This window comes from Felis catus, chromosome E3 (assembly GCF_018350175.1).
Source record: "Felis catus isolate Fca126 chromosome E3, F.catus_Fca126_mat1.0, whole genome shotgun sequence".
NCBI lineage: Eukaryota > Metazoa > Chordata > Mammalia > Carnivora > Felidae > Felis > Felis catus.
In genome coordinates this window covers 9426232-9447150 of record NC_058383.1, presented here as the reverse complement: position 1 = coordinate 9447150, position 20919 = coordinate 9426232, and the positions used below count along the sequence as shown (strand labels likewise).

Below are 20919 nucleotides of genomic sequence, written 5' to 3'. Positions count from 1 at the left end.
TGCCAACCAAGACTGCTCTACACAGCATAGCTGTCCTTTAGAATTGAAGGAGAAATAAAGAGTTTTCCAGGCAATCAAGAGTTGAAGGAGTTCATCACCTCCAGACCAGTTTTACAAGAAGTGTTACAGGGACTTAAAGCTGAAATGAAATGGCACTAATTAGTAATAGGAAAAAGGCAAGTATAAGAATCACTGGTAGAGTAAAATTCAAAATAATCTAATGTAAAGGTGGTAGGTTCACTTATAAATCTAGTGTGAAGGTTAAAAGACAAAAATACTACAAATAACTAAGACAAAAATATGTAAATTAGGATATCAAAAACATAAAACATTGGGAGGGGTAGTAAAAATGTAGAGTTTTAGACTGCGTTCAAACTTGTTATCAACTGAAAACAGTTGTTTTATGTAAGTCTGATGGTAACCACAAAGCAAAAATCTGTAATAGATACACAAAAGAGAAAGAGAAAGGAATAAGCAAACCACTACAGAAAATCCTAAATCCAAAGGAAGAGAGCAAGAAAAGGAAAAAAAGGAATTATAAAACAGCCCCCCCCCAAAAACAGTTAAAATGGCAGTAATTCCAAACCTATCAATAATTACCTTAAATGTAAACAGACTAACTTCTCCCATCGAAAGACACAGAGTGGCAAAATGGATTAAAAAAAAAGAGAAGACTCATCTATATGCTGCCTAAGACACTCACTTCAGATGTTAAGGAGACACACACACACGCGCGCGCGCGCACACACACACACACACACACACACACACACACACACACACAAAGTGAAGGGAGGCAAGAGATACTCCAGGCAAATGGAAACCAGAAGAAAGCTGAAGCTGCTATATCAGACAAAACAGACCTTAAGACAAAGACTATGATAAGAAACAAAGGTCACTATATAATGATAAAAGGCTCAATCCAACAAGAGGATGTAAAATTTGTACATATTTATGCACCCAACATAGAAGAACCTAAATCTATAAAGCAAATATTAACAGACCTAAAGAGAGATATAGACAGCAATATAACAATAATAGGGGACTTTAATACCCCCACTTGCATTAACAGGTCATCCAGACATAAAATCAATAATAAAACATTGGACTTGAAGTACACATTAAGCCAGATGGACCTAACAGACATTTACAGAACATTCCCTCCCAAAGTAGAATACACATTCTTCTCAAGTGCACATGAAACATCCTCCAGGACAGATCATATGTTATGCCACAAAACAAATAATACATTTAAGAAGACTGAGATATTATCAAGCATCTTTTATGACCACAATGGTATGAAACTAGAAATCAATTACAAGAAAACTGGAAAGTACACATACACATGGAGATTAAGCAACATGTTACTAAACAAACAATGGATCAATGAAGAAATCAAAAGAAATATCAAAAATATATTGAGGGCACCTGGCTGGCTCAGTCAGTGGAGCATGTGACAATCTCAGGGTTGTGGGTTCAAGCCCCACGTTGGGTGTAGAGACTGCTTAAAAATAAAATCTTTAAAAAATGTCTTGAAACAAATGAAAATGAAAATACAACATATCAACATTTATGGGCTGCAGCAAAAGCAGTTCTAAGAAGGACATTCATAGCAATAAATGCCTACATTAAGAAACAAAAACACCTCGTGCAACTAGAAGAACAACAAACTAAGCCCAAAATTACTAGGAAGTGGGAAATAACCAAGATCAAAGTGGAAATAGAGACTAAAAAGACAACAGAAAAGATCAATGAAACTAAGAGATGGGGTTTTTTTTAAGATAAACAAAATAGACAAACTTTTAGCTAGACTCACCAAGAAAATAAAGGGCTCAAATAATATCAGAAATGAAAGTGGAAATGTTACAACTGATACCAAAGAAATGCAAAGGATAAGAGATTACTGTGAACAATTATACACCAACATATTGAACAAAATGGAAAAAATGGATAGATTCCTGGAATTTACAACCTACCAAGACTGAATTATGGAGAAACAGAAAATCTGAACAGACCAATTATTAGTAACGAGATTGAAGCCATAATCAAAACCCCCCAAGAAACAAAAATACAGGATCAGATAACTTCACTGATGAATTGGACCAAACATTATTAAACACTTCCTTATTAAACACTTCCCAAAAACAGAAGAGGAGGAACACTCCCAAATTCATTTTACAAGGCCAGCATTACCCTGATGCCAAACCAGACAAAGACACAACAAGAAAAGAAAATTACAGGCCAATATCCCTGATTAACATAGATGCAAAAATCCTGAACAAGATCTTAGCAAGTCAAATTCAACAATACATTAAAAGAATTATATACCAGGATCAAGCGGGATTGACTTCACGGATGCAAAGATGGTTTAACCTTTGCAAACCAGTCAATGGAATATACCATCATAACAAAATGAAGGATAAAAATTGTATGATTATCTCAACAGAGGCAGAAAAAGAATTTAACAAAAATCAACATCCAGTTATAAAAATTCTCCAAAACGTGGGTAGAGAGGGAATACAATACACTGCAACGTAATGAAAGCAATATATGACAAGCCCATCATCATACTCAATGGTGAAAAGCTGAATAGCTTCTCCTTTAAGATCAGGAACAAGAGAAAGATGCCCACTCTTGCCATATTTATTCAACATAGAATTGCAAGCAGGAGCAATTAGGCAAGAAATAAAACGCATCCAAATTGGAAAGGAAGTAAAACTCTTTACAAATGGTAATATATTTGGAAAGCCCTAAAGAATCCATCAAAAAAACATCAGGAATAATAAATTTGGTAAAGTTGCAGGATACAAAATCAATACACAAAAATCATGTGCACAAATAATGAACTATCAGAAAGAGAAATTAAGAGAACAATCCCATTTATAATTACACCAAAAAGAATAAAATCCCTAGGGATAAATTTAACCAAGGAGCTAAAAATGTATACACTGAAAACTGTAAGACATGAATAAAAGAAACTGAAGAGGATACAAATAAATAGATATTCCAGGCTCATGGATTGGAAGAATTAACATTGTTAAAACATCCCAAGTACCCAAAGCAATCTACAGATTCAACACAATCCCTGACAAAATTCCAATGGAATTTTTCACGGAAATAGAACAACCAATCTTAAAATTTGTATGGAATCATAACAGACCCTCAGATAGCTAAAGCAATCTGAAGAAAGAAGAACAAAGCGGGAGGCATGACATCCTGATTTCAAACTATATTACAAAGCTATCATATTCAAGGCAGTATGGCATGGACATAAAAATACACACATAAGTCAATGGAACAAAATAGTCCAGAAATAAACCAACATGTATAAATCTTCAATTAATTTATGACAAAGGAGACAAGAATATACAATGGGTAAAGGACAATCTTCAGTAAATGGCATTGGAAAGCTAGACAGCCACATGCAAAATAGTGAAACTGGAACATGTCTTCCTCCATACACAAAAATCAACTCAAAAAAAATTAAAGGCTTGAATGTAAGACCCCAAATCATAATGATCCTAGAAGAAGACATATCTGGTAAGCTCCCTGACATCAGTCCTGGTGATGATATTTTGGATTTGATACCAAAAGCAAAGGCAACAAGAACAAAAACAAACAACTACATCAAACTAAAAAGCTTTTGCACAACAAAGGAAACCATCAACCAAATGAAAAAGCAACCTACTGAATGGGAGAAGAGATCTGTAAATCATATATCTAATAAGAGGTTAATATCCAAAATATATAAATAACTTTTGCAATGTAACAGAAAAAAATCTGATTTTAAAAAGAGCAGAAGATCTGGATGTCTTTTCCCCAAGAAGACATACAGATGGCCAATGGGTACAAGAGAAGATGCTCAACATCACTGATCATCAGGGAAGTGCAAATCAAAATCACAATGAGGTAACAAATCACAGAATGGCTATTACCAAAAAAAATGTAAGAAATAACAAGTGCAATGAAAAGATGTTCAGCGTCGCTCCTTATCAGGAAAATACAAATCAAAACCACACTCAGGTATCACCTCACGCCAGTCAGAGTGGCCAAAATGAACAAATCAGGAGACTATAGATGCTGGAGAGGATGTGGAGAAACGGGAACCCTCTTGCACTGTTGGTGGGAATGCAAATTGGTGCAGCCGCTCTGGAAAGCAGTGTAGAGGTTCCTCAGAAAATTAAAAATAGACCTACCCTATGACCCAGCAATAGCACTGCTAGGAATTTATCCAAGGGATACAGGAGTGCTGATGCATAGGGGCCCTTGTACCCCAATGTTCATAGCAGCACTCTGAACAATAGCCAAATTATGGAAAGAGCCTAAATGTCCATCAACTGATGAATGGATAAAGAAATTGTGGTTTATATACACAATGGAGTATTACGTGGCAATGAGAAAAAATGAAATATGGCCTTTTGTAGCAATGTGGATGGAACTGGAGAGTGTGATGCTAAGTGAAATAAGCCATACAGAGAAAGACAGATACCATATGGTTTCACTCTTATGTGGATCCTGAGAAACTTAACAGGAACCCATGAGGGAGGGGAAGGAAAAAAAAAAAAGAGGTTAGAGTGGGAGAGAGCCAAAGCATAAGAGACTGTTAAAAACTGAGAACAAACTGAGGGTTGATGGGGGGTGGGAGGGAGGAGAGGGTGGGTGATGGGTATTGAGGAGGGCACCTTTTGGGATGAGCACTGGGTGTTGTATGGAAACCAATTTGACAATTAATTTCATATATTTAAAAAAATAAAAAAAAATAAAAAAAAAAATAACAAGTGCAAACAAGGATGTGGAGAAAAGGGAACCTCGATGCACTAATAGAACTGTAAATTGGTACAGTCACTATGGAAATAATATGGAGATTCATAAAAATTAGGAATATGGGGCACCTGGGTGGTTCAGTCTATTGAGCATCCAACTCTTGATTTCAGCTCTGGTCACAATCCTAGGCTCCACACTGAGCATGGAATGGAGCCTGCTTGAGATTCTCTCTCTCCCTCTGCCTGTCTCCCCTACTCACATGCACTCTCTCTCTCTAAAATAACAAAAACAACAATAAAATAAAAAGAAAAGAATTACCATATGATCCAGAAATTCCATTTCTGGGTATTTATAGAAAGGAAACAAAAACACAGGGCGCCTAGGTGGCTCAGTCAGTTAAGCATCTGACTTCAGCTCAGGTCATGATCTCACAGTTTGTGAGTTTGAGCCCCACATAGGGCTCTCTGCTGTCAGCACGAAGCCCGCTTTGGATCCTCTGTCCCCCTCTCTCTCTGCCTCTCCCCTGCTTGCACATGTGCACTCTCGCAAGAATAAAAATAAACATTAAAAAAAAGGAAATACAAACACTAGCCCAAAAAGGTATCTGTACCTCATCTTCACTGCAGCATTATTTACAATAGCCAAGACATGAAACAACCATAGTGGCCACTGATGGCTGAATGGATAAAGACAACATGGAACAGAATGGAACACACAATGGAATATTATTCAACCATTAAAAAGGAAGGAATCCAGCTATCTGCAACAACATGGATGGACCTTGAAGGCATTATTCTAAGTGAAGTCAGACAAAGAAAGACAAATACCATATGATCTCACTTATATGGAACCTAAAAAAACAAAACAAAAACACACAAAAGCTGAACTCAGACACAGGGAATAGACTGAGGGTTGCCAGAGGTAGGGGCCAGAGGTGAGCAAAATGGGGAAAGTGGTCAAAAGGTACAAACTTCCAGTTACAAAATAAGTCATAGGGATATACACAGTATGGTAACTATAGTTAATGCTGTACTGTATAATTTACAGTTACTAAGAGAGTAGATCTTAAAAGGTCTCCTTACAAGAAAAAAATTTGTACCTATATGTGGTGATGGATGTTAACAAGACTTATTGTGATCATTTTGTAGTATGTACATAACACTGAACAATTGTTATATACCTGAAACTGATGTTATATATTAATTATATCTTCACAAAGAATAAAACAGGAAAAAAAGAACTGAAAGCAGGATCTCAAAGATATTCACACACCCACAGTCACAGTAGCATTATTCAAAAAATAAACAAAAGGTAGAAGTAACCCAAAGGTCCATCAACAGATGAAGGGATAAACAAAATACGTATATACATACATACAGTGGCATGTACCTAACAACATCAATATATGTGAGGCAAGGAGAAATAGATGAATCCACTGTTCTAGAGAATTCATCACTTTTCTATCAGTAATGGACAGATATGGCAGGCAGAAAATCAATAAGGTCATGGTTGAACTCAACAGCACCATTAATTAACTAGATATAACTGACACCTATAGAATATTCCATCCAACAACAGCATATACATTCTTCTCAAGATCAAATGGAACATTCACAAGATGAATGTTCATCTAAATCAATCCTCTAAGTTTTCCTTCTTAGGAAACCAAGAAGAGTAAATTAAACCCAAAGTAAGTAGAAAAAAATTAAAGCCAAAATCAATGAAATTGAAAACAGAAAATCAACAGAAAAAAAAAATCAATGAAATCAAAAGCTGGTTCTTTGGGGGAAAAAATCAGCAAAATTGATCAGCTTCTAGCAAGACTAAGAAAAGGAGGGAAGATACAATTCATTAATATCAGAAATGAAAAAGGGACATCACTACAGAGCCCATGGACATTAAAAGGAGACTAAAGGAATACTATGAACAACATCATGTCCACATAGCATCTAGATAAAACAGACCAATTCCTTGAAAGACACAATCTGCCAAGACTCACACAAAATCACACAATCTGAATAGGCCTTTATCTATTAAAGAAATTGGATTAAAAACTTATCTTCCAAAACAGAAAGTACCAGGCCCTGATGGGCTCACTGGTGAATACTACATACAACAGAATATCATTCAGCCTTAAAAAGCAAGGAAATTCTGGCACATGCTACAACATAGATGAACCTTAAGGATATTATGTGAAGTGAAATAAGCCACTCACAAAAGGACAAATACTGTATGATTCCACTTATATGAGGTACCTGAAGGAGTCAAATTCATAGACACAGAAAGGAGAATGGTGGTTGCCAGAGGCTGGGCGGAGAGGAGAATGTGGAATTGCTACTTAACGGGTATAGAGCTTTAGTTTTGCAAGATGAAAAGAGTTCTGGAGATCGGCTGCACAATAGTGTGAATGTACTTAACGCTGCTGAACTGCATGCTTACAAATGACAGAATGGTAAATTTCATGTTATCTGTACTTTGCCATTTAAAACAACAATAACAACAACAGTGGTACCTGGGGCAGAGCTATGCAGTTGTAAGGTTTACTAAGTCCTGATCAGGTCAGATGGGGCCCCTGAGGACAAACTATAATCACAGTCCCCCACACTCACTGCTCACAACCCCTTTCAGCCCACAAAGCATCTGCTTGGACTCACAGAAAACACCAGTGAGATCGAAGGATGAAGGTATGTGGCCAGGTCACTCTTGGTAAGAGGCAGCAGCCAGCCCACAGCCCCATTCTTCAGGGTGCAAGGCCAATGCTCTTCCCACCACCTTGGGCTCTGTGTAAAGCCCAGATTCTCAAACTGTGCCGTGTGGTGGTTTTGGATTCCAGCTTTGCCACTTACAGCTATGGAGCCTTGGGCAAATTACTCAGCCTCTAGAAGCCTCCTGCAAAACAGGGATAATAACAATCTGCGGGGTCCTTGTGGTTTCATTATGCAAGAAGTATTCACAACGACCTGACACTCTGCCAATAGTAGCCATTATGGTGCCTCAGGAGTTGGGTTTTGTTTTATTTTGTTTTGTTTTTCTCTGAAGATCTTTTTTTTTTTTCAACGTTTATTTATTTTTGGGACAGAGAGAGACAGAGCATGAACGGGGGAGGGGCAGAGAGAGAGGGAGACACAGAATCGGAAACAGGCTCCAGGCTCTGAGCCATCAGCCCAGAGCCTGACGCGGGGCTCGAACTCACGGACCGTGAGATCGTGACCTGGCTGAAGTCGGACGCTCAACTGACTGCGCCACCCAGGCGCCCCTCTCTGAAGATCTTTTAAGGGACAAAGTTACTGTCAGCAGTTTAAAGGAACTGAAATAGATTTCTTAAGGACTTGCTGGCTCTGGGATCCCACACAACCTTGTGCCAAAGCTTTGAAAGCCCAGGACAAGCAGGGTGGCTCAGGGTTCACCCCTTAACTCCCCACTTCTGGTCTTGGTGCCCCAGTGAGCTCAGCTGGGACCATAAGCCCCAGGAAGCAGTATATTGCCCCAGTGTGGCCCACACTTTTTTTTTTTTTTTTTGCCAAGCCCACGGGCTCTGACCATCTCAACTGAGCTGACAACAGCCAGGGACATGGCTTCCCCAGTGCACGGAGGAGGACCCCAGGACCACACAGACAACAGGAGGAGGGAATGTCTTTCTGGACCCCAGGCAGCAGCAGAGCTGAGCCCAGGTCAACCTCTGTCAGTAATGCAGGGCACTGCTTGGTAATGGTTAGGAAAACTTAACCACCACACACGACTAACTCAGTCTGGAAAAGACCCAGCAAGGTCATAGTGGCAGTCCTTGCTGTCCACAGCTCTGGTTGCACAGCATTTTTTGTCAAGAGTTATCTAGATGGCATCTCAGGGCAGAGCCTCCAGCAACAGGACATCCCTGCACACAACACAGATTACTAATCCCAGGTTCCTCCTGAGAGGAGGACTTGGGTCCTTCAGGGACCCAAGCACCTGTCCTCCCACTGAGCAGGACAGCCACGCCCAGATGGCCCTCGAATTCACTGCTGGAGTTATGTGGGGACCCGTGGGTGGGCCCATGGGTGCCACCACATCGCTGAGGGGACCTGGCCTTCGCTGCTAGAGAACTCAGAGGAGCCAGGTGGGTGAACCCTCCCTCTTGCACTCACCCCAGCCAGCTCTGGAAGCCTGGGAGCAGAGAGAAGACTGTGATGTGCTTGTCAGGGCTGGGAAATATCACTAAATATCAGAACTGCAAGATTCTCGCTCGACCTTTTTGTACCCAAACCTCACCGTGAGCCGTAAGGAAATCAGGGACCCCAGCAGGCCAGGGCTCCCATTGGCCCCATTCGAACTCCTGGGGAGCTCCCATCCTGGAACACCCCCTGCAAGCAGTGAGCTCTCCACACCTTCTGCCAGCTCCAGTCTTCTCCACATTCCAGCTCAACAAGGCAGCGGAGAAGGGGCCCCTTGCAGGCCAGCGCCCATTCCTGGGGAGGTGGCTGGAGAGACAACTCTACAGGAGCAACGGCACAGGCCTCCCTCCCCAGATTTATCAGCAACATCACGCCCTTCCCTGCAGCACACACCAAAACGCTCAAGCAGGCAATGACCTCCGACAATTCACCTTGCACGGGGTGAGAACAGGGGTCTGGTTCTCTCGCTCCAGGCCTGCGATTCTGCATCCAGATGCTTTTCTTTTTCAATGGTGTCAATTGTGGTAAAATACGCATACAGAAAACTTACCACCGTAACCGGGTTTGGACGTACAGTTCAGTGGCATTAAGTGCATTCCCCGCATCACACAACCAGCACCACCATCCATCTCCAGAACTTTTCCATCTTCCCAAACCAAAGCTTCAGGTCCATTAAACAGCTCCCCGTTCCCGCTGCCCTCTGCCCTCGGCACCCACCATTCTACCTCCAATGTCTGTGATTTTGACGACTCCGGGTACCTCATATAAGCGGAATCATATGGTATTTGTCCTTTTGTGACTGGCTTATTCCACTCCGCACAATGTCCTCCAGGTTCATGCATGTTGCAGGTGTCAAAATGTCTTCCCTTTTTAAGGCTAATATTCCATTGTTTGGATAGACTACCCACTTATTTTCCCATCTGTCGATGGACACTTGGGTCACTCCCCCCTCCCGGCTACTGTCAGTGCTGAACCAAGTGTAGAACCAAGAACATGGTTCTACAAACTTCAGAGTCTTTGCTTTCACTTCTGCCAGGTATGTACCCACAGGTAGAATTCTTGGCCGTCTAAGACTCCTTCTAGCTTGCAATTTCACCCCCACAGAGCATGTGGGGTCAATATCCAAAACCACCAGCAGTAGGCCCTGACCATGGTCATTCTTCGATGCTCCCCTTCCTCCAAGCACAGCCCCGGGCATATATGGGAGCTGTGTGGGTCCTACCCAAGTCCTCGGAAATCACGCACAAGCTGTTCCTCCCCTCAGGGCAGATCTGCCATTTCCCAGCGCACTCAGAACGCACTGCCCTTGGCACCAGGAGCCCTGGTTCCACAGGGTTTGTGGAGATAGGTCTCTGCCCCCTTCTCCAATCTGGGTAAAGACTGTCAGAGTAGGTGCCCTTGGAGCCTGGGGGCGCTGCAAGTCTCTGGCTCCCAGCAATAGAGAAAACTTACCTTCCTGGGAGAAGCTTGAACAAATGCCAGTAGTCAGATTGAGGAGGGACATGACGAGGGTGTGGCTGGCCATGGCCTTGCCCAGCCTGAGTCTCTGGGCTTGCCCCACACGCCAAGCCTCAGGTCTCTAATGTCACAGCCTCAGCCCCTGGCCCAGACCTCTGGGACCTTGCCCCTGGGCGTGTATGCTGGATAGAGCCCTAGACTTGGAGCTCCCTTCCCTGACCCCTCTCCCTCCCGCCCCCCAGTTAGGGCCCCAAGGTAGTGCCTGGGCCCCCTTCCTCCCAGGCCCAGTTCTGACACTGCCTGCTGGAGGTAGCTGCAGTCTGATCCTCGCCTAGGGAGTGCGTACCTTCAAGGTCTGCTCATTCCAGTGCATGAGGAAGGCCAAGATGGCCGCACAGCTGCGACTGATGCCCAGGGTGGAAAAGACCAGGATGACAGAGCCAAGCTGGAGGTGAAGTTCTGCAAGAGGAAGGAAAGGCGGGGGACCTGCATGGCCTCGTTCCCTGTGGACCTTAGTTGCTGTAAGCTGACTGGCTTCAGGGGCCCATGGTCCAAGAGTGAGTTCAGACCCAGCACACCATGGCATAGGCTAGTCACGCAACATCTCTGGGACACTGTTTCATCACCTGGCACATGGAGGTCCTCAGACCTCACTGGCAGTTCAAGAAAATCACACTGGGTGTTCAGCATTATCATGCAAAGGTCTTTTTGGGGGGGGGGCTCTCCAGGTTTCTAGCCCAAGAAGCTCAGTTACCAGTTGGCCTCCTGAGTGGGATGAGAAGATGGTTCCCCCAGGACATGGGGGTGCTGACAGAGGCAGTACGGCCTGGGTATGAATCCTGGCTCGGCCACTCACTGGCTGTACGACCCGAGCATGTTACTCTAAGGCACAGTTTTATCCTCCAGAAAATGGGGTTACAGTATACTACCTACCTCAAAAGGTTTTGTCCTGTGCTTAGCCCCATGCCTGACACGGAGAGGTCAGCTATGATCACATTTAATAACGCCCCTGAGGCTGAGGCTCGCCCAGTGAGGGGTGGGGAGGAAATCTAAGCTGGCACCCTGGGCTGATCGGGTAACCTCTGAGAACTGGAGATAAACATACCACATGTGAAATTGCAGACTGTCAGCACTGGAGGAGATGGTTAAGGCCAAGTGCCTCATCATATAGACAAGGAATCAGAGACACAGAGCAGTTAAGGACTGGCCCAGCAAGTCCCACCCAGCAAGGTAGGGCTGGAGAGGGGGCCTCTATGGCACAGGACTCTGCCATCCCAAGGTGGGACACAGGGCAAGTCACAGCCTAGATACTGGTCAAGTGAATGTTGCAACCTCCCGGGCAAATAAGGATGTTTGGGCCAAAAAGCCATTCTCTGGCCCCTGGTGTGGCCATGTGGGCTGGGGGCTAAAGTGGTACCCAGCAGGCAGCCCTGGGGTAGAGTCCCTGACTGGACTCAACCTCAATCTCTCCAGCCATCTTGCTCTCCTTGGGCAATCGTGAGCCCTGGGGTGACTGAAAACTGCACCCTCAATGAGGTAAGTGATTGGTGGGCACTGCCATGTGTGATGGGAGAACCAAAGGGACACTGGGCACACACACTGGGGATCCTGGAAGTCAGAGCTGGGAGGGTTCTGGAATTTTCCATCCATTCCACCCATTGACAGGACAGGAGGGCAGGGACGGAGTATGATTCACCTCTGGGTTCCCAGAGCCCAGAGCAGGCTGCTCTGACCATATGCACCCACAGCAGGTGGTGGGGGGAGGGAGGCAGGCAACACTCTCATTTCCCAACAGGTGCAGTGAGGCCGGGACCAAGGCTTAAGTGGACCCAAAAGGGCCTACTGGTCCAGCCAGGGTCAGAATGCAGGGCGCTCAATCTGCAATCCGGTGGTCTTATCTGGCCCCACTACCCCCAAGGTAAACATGTGGCTGCCCTCATTGTCAAGGGCTCCTGAGGGACAGCTTGTCCTGGGGCTTGGCCACACCTAGCCGGGCTTGTGCTGGGCCCCACCCTTTCTTTCCTCAGTGCTGACAGTCACAATCAGAAGCAGAAGCGTGGACAAGGTACCACAGCCCTTCTGGCCCCTGGGCACAGACCAGTGGCTTCCTGGTTGGAGATTGCCCCTTACCGAGAAAGTGACAGAGGTGCCTTAAAAAGGGGGAAAGGTTGGCTTCCGGGGAATCTTCTATCTTGATGTGCAGGAGGCTGTCAGCGTCATCTACAAAACTAAACAGAAGGAAAGCAGGCAATCGGGCGGCCTCACACACAGGCTCGCTGGAGCGGTCCTCGTCCACAGCAGCAGGCAACTAACTGGACCTCTCGCAGAAAAAAAAAAAAAAAGCCCCTACCCCATAGGTGTGTCATGTGGGTGAAGTCCGTTCATCTATGTAAAGCAATTGGCAGTCTGCTTGGCACACTTTTGAATAAACGCTCAAGAAACAGGACATCATTATCATTATTAACCAAACGTGGTACTTTCCTAGAATCTGGTGCAGAGAGTAAAATGAGGATGGGAAGGAACAGGTAATGAGCTGGGAGAATGCACCTGTCACGTTAAACGGAGAAAGCCCCAGATAGGAGATGGAGAGTGGTAGGTGGCTGTTCTAGCGGTCAGGGAAAGCTTCACTGAGGAGGTAACATTTGAGCACAGGCTTCACAGAGGTGATGGAACAAGCCAAGCAGTCATCTGAGGAAAGAGGGCCCCGAGCAGAGGAGAACAGGGCAAAGGTGCAGAGACGGAGTATGTTTGATGGATTTGAGAACCAACAGAGAAATCAGAGTGGCTAGAACTTTATGAACACAGGAGAGAGAGGAAGGGAGGAGGTGTGTGACACGTTTAACGAGAAGATGCCTGCAGGGAGCTTGCAGAATGTCCAGCATGCCGTAAGTATTTGGTCAATGTTATTTATGAAGACTGCGGTCTACTGGTGACATTCAGCAGTATGCAGACCACTGTGGCACGCAGGAAGTTGCAGCAGATTCAGAAACAAAAATAGCCTGGTTTAGCAAATACAATTCCCATCCATCCGTCCATCCATCCATCCTTTCCTCCTCCATCTATCCCTCCTCCCCCCTCCCTCCTCCATCTATCCATCCACACCCATCTATTCTTTCTTTCCTCAGACACTCACTCAATGACTATTTATTGTGTGCCGGACCGTGGGCTGGACCCTAGTGGGCGCAAGATGAACCAAATAGGAGCTGGCCTCTCCCAACGTCAAGGAGCTCCCGGTCTGATGGGGGAGGCAGACACAGAAACAAATGGTCCCAATCCAACTGGCTAGGTTTGGGGATAAAGACCTGCATGTGATACTGGAGAAGAAGAGCAGAGAGAAGTTGAGGGAGCTGGGGAAAGCTCCACAGTGTAGGAGGCATCTAGATGGAGAAGGTAGAAGGGTGCAAGCTTACTATAAAAATCAACTGCATTTCTATATACTAGCAATGCACAATCAGAAATTGACATTTTAAAAATACCATTTATAACCACGTCAAAAAATATCAAATACTTAGGAAGAAATCTGACACGAAGTGTGTAAAACATGTACACTGGGAAATTATAAAACATTTTTTAGAGAAATGAAAGAGCTAAGTAAATGGAGAGATAGACTATGCTCATGGATCAGGAGACTCAATGTTGGTAAGATTCTCCCCAAACTGACCTATGGATACAATTCAAACCCAATCAAAATTCCAGCAGGCTTTTTGTAGAAACTGGCGAGCTGCTTCTAAAATATATACAGAGGAGCACCTGGGTGGCTCAGTTGGTTGGGCGTCCAACTTGGACTCAGGTCATGATCTTGCAGTTCGTGAGTTCAAGCCCTGCGTCAGGCTCTGTGCTGACAGCTCAGAGCCTGGAGCGTGCTTCAGATTCTGTGTATCCCTCTCTCTCTGCCCCTCCCTCGCTCGAGCTCTGTCTCTATCTGTCTGTCTGTCTCTCTCAAAAATGAGTGAACATTAAAAAAAAAATTAAAATGTATGTGGAAATGCAAAGGAGACAACTCTGAAAAAGCTACAATAGTCAAGAGTGCAGAACTGGTATAAAAATACAGGCCAGTGAAAAAGAATAAAGAATCCAGAAAAAAAAAAAAAGAAGAAGAATCCAGATATAATCCCACACACACATGGTCAATGGATTTTCAACAAAGGTATCTAATCAGTCCAACAGGAAAAGAATCATTTTTTTTCAACAGATAATGGGGGCCCCTGGCTGGCTCAGTTGGTAGAACATGTGACTCTTGATCTCGGGGTCATGAGTTCAAGCCCCATATTGGGCACAGACCCTACTGAAAAGCAAAACAAAACAAAACAAAAAAACCAAAAACTATGAACTTAGCTCTACATTTGGCACCATATGCAAGAATTATTTCAAAGTGGATCATGGACTTCTGGGTGGTTCAGTTGGTTGAGCATCTGACTCTTGATTTTGGCTCAGGTCATGATCTCAGGGTCGTAGGATCAAGCCCCACACCCAGAAGAGATAAACCATGAGATCAATGACCTGAGCCGAAATGAAGAATCAGATGCTTAACCAACTGAGCCACCCAGGCACCCAGAGATGATCTATTTGTTATCAGGTGATTAGATAGCTTGAGTCTTTCAAGGAACGGGTTCATTTAATTGAAATTTCAAATGTGTTGGCATAAAATTACTCGTAATATTTCCTAATTATTTTTAAATTTTTAATTAAAACTTTTACTGAGGTCACTCTAGATTCACCCGCAGTTATAAGAAATAACACAGAGAGATTCACTGTATGCTTTGCCTAGTTTCCCCAATGATAACATTTTGCAAAACTGTATTATAATAGCCCAGGATATTGATGCTGATGCAATCTACCAACTGTATTCAGACTTCCCCAGTTTTGCTTGTATTGTGTGTGTGCGCGTGCATATGCACATGCATGTAATAAGTTCTATACAGATTTATCACCCGTGCGGATTTATGTATCCGGGAGATACTAGCCAAAATACTGAACAGTTCTCGGGCACCTCAGTGGCTCAGTTGGTTAAGCATCTGACTTGATTTCAGCTCAGGTCATGATCTCACAGGCTTATGGGATTGATCCCTGTGCTATCAGCACGGAGCCTGCTTTGGATTTTCTGTCTCCCTCTCTCTCTGCCCCTCCCCTGCTTGCACATGCACTCTCTCCCTCAAAATAAACTTAAAAAACAAAAATACTGAACAGCTCTAACACTAAGGATTCCTCACGTGTGCCCTTTTGTAACCATACCTGCCCCACCCCATGCCCCAAACTCAAACTTCCCTAATTTCTGATAACCACTAATCTGTCCTTTATTTCTAAAATTTTGTGATAACCAAAAATGCTATACAAATGGAACAACAGGTAACCTTTTGGGATGGCCTTATTATTATCATTACTATTATCATCATCATCAGCTTGGTGTTAATTCCCTGGATATTTACCCAAGTTGTTGCACGTACCAGGAGTTCATTCCATTTATTACTGAGTAGGATTCCATGGTATATGTACACCACAGTCTGTCCAACCATTCATCCGCTAAATAGCCATTGTGGACATTCACACACAGGTTTGTGTAATTATAAGTTTTCACCTCTGTGGGATAAATGCCCACAGAATGCTTTTTAACATTTGTAGCATCTGGAATGAAAATTTTCCTTCCTCTGTACCTAAGATTGATGATTTTTGTCTTGTCTCTCTTCTTTTTTGATCAGTGTGGAATGGGTTTGGCAATATTATCGCTCTTTTCAGAGAGCCAGCTTTTGGTTTCATTGAGTTTCTGGAATTGTTTTGTTTTCTATTTCACTTATTTCTGCTCTTAATCATTTCCTTCCTCCTGCTTACTTTTTCTAATTTTTTTTTTTAAGTGGAAGTTTAGGTCCTTGATTTGAAACTCTTCAAATATAGGCATTTAGGCTATAAATTTCCCTCTATGCACTGCTGTACCTGCATCCACAAATTTTGACATGTGGTGTTTTTATTTTCATTCTGTTCAAAATACTTTCTAACTTCCCTTTTGGTTTCTTTTTGACCCATAGGCTACTTAGAAGTGTGTAACTTAGTTTCCAAACATTTGGAATTTTTCCGAGATATCTTGTTATTGGTTTCTGACTTAATTCCACTGTAGTCAGAACATAAAAACATAATTTTTATAACAAATTATTTGTCTTTTGACACTTGTTTTAATGCCCAGAATATTCTATCTTGGCAAAAAATGTTCCATGTTCCCTTGAAAAGAATGTGTACTATAGAACACATTCAAAGACCAGAAGAACACTACTTTTATTGGGTAGAGTGCCTTATAATTGTCAACTAGGTAAATGTGGATGGTAGTGCTCTTCTAATCTTTAAAATTATAACCTATTGTCTGTCAAGAGAGATGTTGAAATCTCTGATAATAATTGTGGATTCTTGGGGCACCTGGGTGACTCAAGTCGGTTGAGCATCCAACTTCATCTCAGGTCATGATCTCGCAGTTTGTGAGTTTGAGCCCCGTGTCAGACTCTGTGCTGACAACTCAGAGCCTGGAGCCTGCTTCGGATTCTGTGTCTCCCTCTCTCTATCCCTCCCCTGCTCATGCTCTGTCTCTCTCACGCTCTCAAAAATAAATAAACATTAAAAATTTAAAAAAATAATTGTGGATTCTCTAGAATCTAGCACCTAGATTAACTGACCACCTTCCCTTAATGAAATGAGGGGAATTTTTATGTGGTAGTATTCTTTGTTGTGAAGGTCAATTTATCTAATAATGGAGTCGCTCCAAAAGTTGTGTTTTTTTTTTTTTAATTAATCTTAGCCTGAAATGTCTTTTCCCATCCTTTTATTTTTAACCTCTCTTTGTTTTGTATTTAAAGTATGTTTCTGGGGCACCTGGCTGGCTCTGTCAGAAGAGCGTGCAACTCTTGATCTTGGGGTCATGGGTTCGAGCCCCATGTTGGGTGTAGAGGTTACTTAAATAAACTTTACAAAAAGAGTACGTTTCTTATAAGCAGCCTACAACCTCTGCCTTATAATTGGGGTATTTAGACCATTTGCATTTAGTGTCATTATTGACATGATCGTCTTGCTATTTGTTTTCTATTGGTCTCATCTCTTCTCTGTTCCCCTCATCCTGCCTTCTTTGGATTTTTTTTTAATTTTTTTAAATCTTTATTTTTGAGAGAGAGACAGTATGTGAGCAGGGAAGGAGCAGAGAGAGAGGGAGACACAGAATCCGAAGCAGGCTCCAGGCTCCGAGCTGTCAGCACAGAGCCTGACGTGGGGCTCGAACTCACAAACTGTGAAATCATGACCTGAGCGGAAGTTGGACGCTTAACCAACTGAGCCACCCAGATGCCCCTGGATTGATTTTTTTTATGATTCCCTTGTATCTTTGTCTTATTCATTATAATTCTTTGTTTTATTTTTTGTTCTATCTTTTGGTCACTGCCTTAGAGTTTCTAGAACACATCTTCAACTTTTCATTACATTGTACCACTTCATGTAAATAGGGTAAGAATCTTCCAGGTGTATACTTCTATTTTTCCTCTTCCTGCTTTAGTAAACTGTGGGCCATATTACCTCTACATATGTTATAATCCCAAAATACATTGTTACTATTTTTTCTGTGGTCAATTATGTTTTGAAGAGATTTAAAAGTGATGGGTAAAGTATTTTATATGTATCCACATAATTATTATTTCTAGTGGTAAATTTTATTTATAGTTTATCAAATTTGAAAAACTTTTGGCCATTATTTCTTTAAATATGTGTTCTGTCTCATTTTCCTCTCCTTTGTAGATTCCAATTTACACATATGTTTGGCGTCTTGAATTTTCTTAATCTCACTGAAGTTCTGTTCTAGTTTTTCTTTTTTTCTTTTTCTTCTCTAGGTTTTATTTTGGACACTTTCTACTAGTATGTCTTCCAATTCACCAATATTTTCTTCTGCAGTGTCTTATCTGCCATTAATTCCAGTCAGTGTATTTTTCATCTCAGACATTTTCTTTTTCATCCTTAATCTAGGCCTCACAACTGAGGCAATACTTTTTTCTTTTTAACAACCATTTATTTTTAAGTAATTTCCACACCCAATGCGGGGCTTGAACTCAGACCCCTGAGATCAAGAGTTGCATGCTCTACCAACTGAGCTAGCCAGGCGCCCCGAGGCAATACTTCTCTGAGTGCTCTATTTGATGCCCAATATATAGTCAGTTTTGTCTCCTCTGATTGGAAACACATACTACTCTGGCCTGGAGATCAGTACTGGAGATTGTACTGTTAGCTCATTTCTATTGGTTTTTCTCCCAGCCTTGAGTAGTTTTCTCACATTCACGTGTTTAGCAGTATCCAGCTAAAAACTTGGGGGGATTCAAGAGCTTTTTCTTTTCAGTTTATCTTATTTATTTTGAGAGACAGGGAGTGCATGCACAGGAGGGGCAGAAAGAGAGAATCCCAAGCAGGCTCCACACTGTCAGCGCAGAGCCCGATGTGGGGCTTGAACTCAGGAACCATGAGATCATGACCTAAGCTGAAATCAAGACTCAGACACTTAACCGAGTAAGCCACCCAGCTGCCCCAAGACCTTTTCTTTATATTCAGCTCTCTATTCTCCATGCAGTTCTCTCCCACAAATTCTAGCCAACTTGACTTCTCTGAATTCTCAACTTTGTACCCTCAACTCAGAAAGAATGACGCAATGTGTCTTGGCCCCCTTCCTGTACTGTGACTTGTGAACAGTCTCCTACCAATACACTGGATCAACTGAGGGGCTCATCTGGGTTTTTTTTTTTTTTCCCCTTGTCTGAGGAATCAATCTCCTGTGCTGTCTGCCGGCCATTGTCTGAAAGTCCTTGCTTTCACGTTTTGTCTGGGATTTGGGGGTTGTTTAAAGTGAGACTGTAAATGGGAATGGAAACTGGTACAGCCACTCTGGAAAAGAGTATGGAGGTTCCTCAAAAAACTAAAAATAGAACTACCTTATGACCCAGCAATTGCACTACTAGGCATTTATCCACAGGATTCAGGTGTGCTGTTTCGAAGGGAAACATGCACCCCCATGTTTATGGCAGCACTATCGACGATAGCCAAAGTATGGAAAGAGCCCAAATGCCCATCGACGGATGAATGGATAAAGAAAATGTGGTATATATACACAATGGAGTATTACTCGGCAATCAAAAAGAATGAAATCTTGCCATTTGCAGCTATGTGGATGGAACTAGAAGGTATTAATGCTAAGTAAAATTAGTCAGAGAAAGACAACTATCATATGACTTCACTCCTATGAGGACTTTAAGAGATAAAATAGATGAACATAAGGGAAGGGAAACAAAATAATATAAAAACAGGAAACGAGACAAAGCATAAGAGACTCATAAATATGGATGACAAACAGAGGCTTACTGGAGGGGGTATGGGAGGGGGCATGAGCTAAATGGGTAAGGGTCATTAAGGAATCTACTCCTGAAATCATTGTTACACTATACGCTAATTTGTATGTTAATTAAAAAAATAAAATTTAAAACAAAAGTGAGACTATAAATCAGTCATGAGGGTGGAGCCCTCATGGATGGGATTAACACCCTTGTACAAAAGGCCCCAGATCACCCCCTTGCCCCTTCCACCATGTGAGGACACAGTAAAAATAGGGGTATCTATGAGTCAGGAAGCAGGCTGTCTCCAGGAATGAAATCGACTTGATCTTGAATTTCCCCAGCCTCCACATGGTGAGAAAGTAAATTTATTTTATGAATCACCAGAACCATCAGTCTATGGTATTCTGCCATAGCAGTCCCAAAGGACTAAGACGGGGGTCATTTCTTAGAGGGCCTGAGATAAGCAAAGCAGGGCAAAACAGGATACTTTGCTCCATAATGCTAAATGCCAGGAAAGCATTAATTGTGGTGAGTTTTTTTTTTTTTTTGAGTACATTCATTTTAATTTTTTTTTATGGTCTATTTTTGAGAGAGACAGAGTACATGTGAGGGAGGGGCAGAGAGAGAAGGAGACAGAGTCCAAAGCAGGCTCCAGGCTCTGAGCTGTCAGCACAGAGCCCGATGCAGGGCTTGAACTCATGAACTGTGAGATCACGACCTGAGCCAAAGTCAGACGCTTAACTGACTGAGCCACCCAGGTGCCCCTGACTGTGATGAGATTTAAAGGGCAAGTACTGAGTCTCAGTTAGAGGCAGAGGATGCCATGGCCAAGCCAGGAAATAGACTATAAACAAGAAACAGATGATGATAAGTACAGAGCCTTCAGCTCTATAAATGCACAGCACCAGGAATCTTATATACATACTCAATTTTTAAAAATCAATAGTATTTCTACTTACAATGGCCCTGCCTCCATGGAGACATTGACATGTGCTTTGATTTTCAAATCTTTCTGAATTTTCGGGTCGCAGGCTTGCCTGAAATTGCCCAGGTAGATTCTACCTGGAATTATTTCAACAGGGTAGGGCTGAAATGCATCCAGTTCCTGAAAGGAAGGAAAAAGTACTATATAGAATATGTATGGTATATAATAATATAATAGTATTTTCTTTCCCTAGGGAAGAAATTTGTTTTTTATTTTGTTTTTT

General features: G+C 42.6%; 1 protein-coding gene across 5 annotated transcripts in view; it reads right to left on the bottom strand.

Annotated features, from left to right (window-relative positions):
* The window catches only part of STYXL1 (serine/threonine/tyrosine interacting like 1), a 73242-nt gene that overhangs the window by 5769 nt on the left and 46554 nt on the right, over positions 1 to 20919 (bottom strand). For all 5 annotated transcript variants that reach the window (XM_006942027.5, XM_045047795.1, XM_006942026.5 and 2 more), the window contains 3 exons: positions 20671 to 20816; positions 12504 to 12601; positions 10720 to 10832 (listed from right to left, as the gene is read on the bottom strand). In XM_006942027.5, coding sequence (XP_006942089.2) covers positions 10720 to 10832; positions 12504 to 12601; positions 20671 to 20816 — 357 coding nt within the window. The remainder of the gene's footprint in view (positions 1 to 10719; positions 10833 to 12503; positions 12602 to 20670; positions 20817 to 20919) is intronic.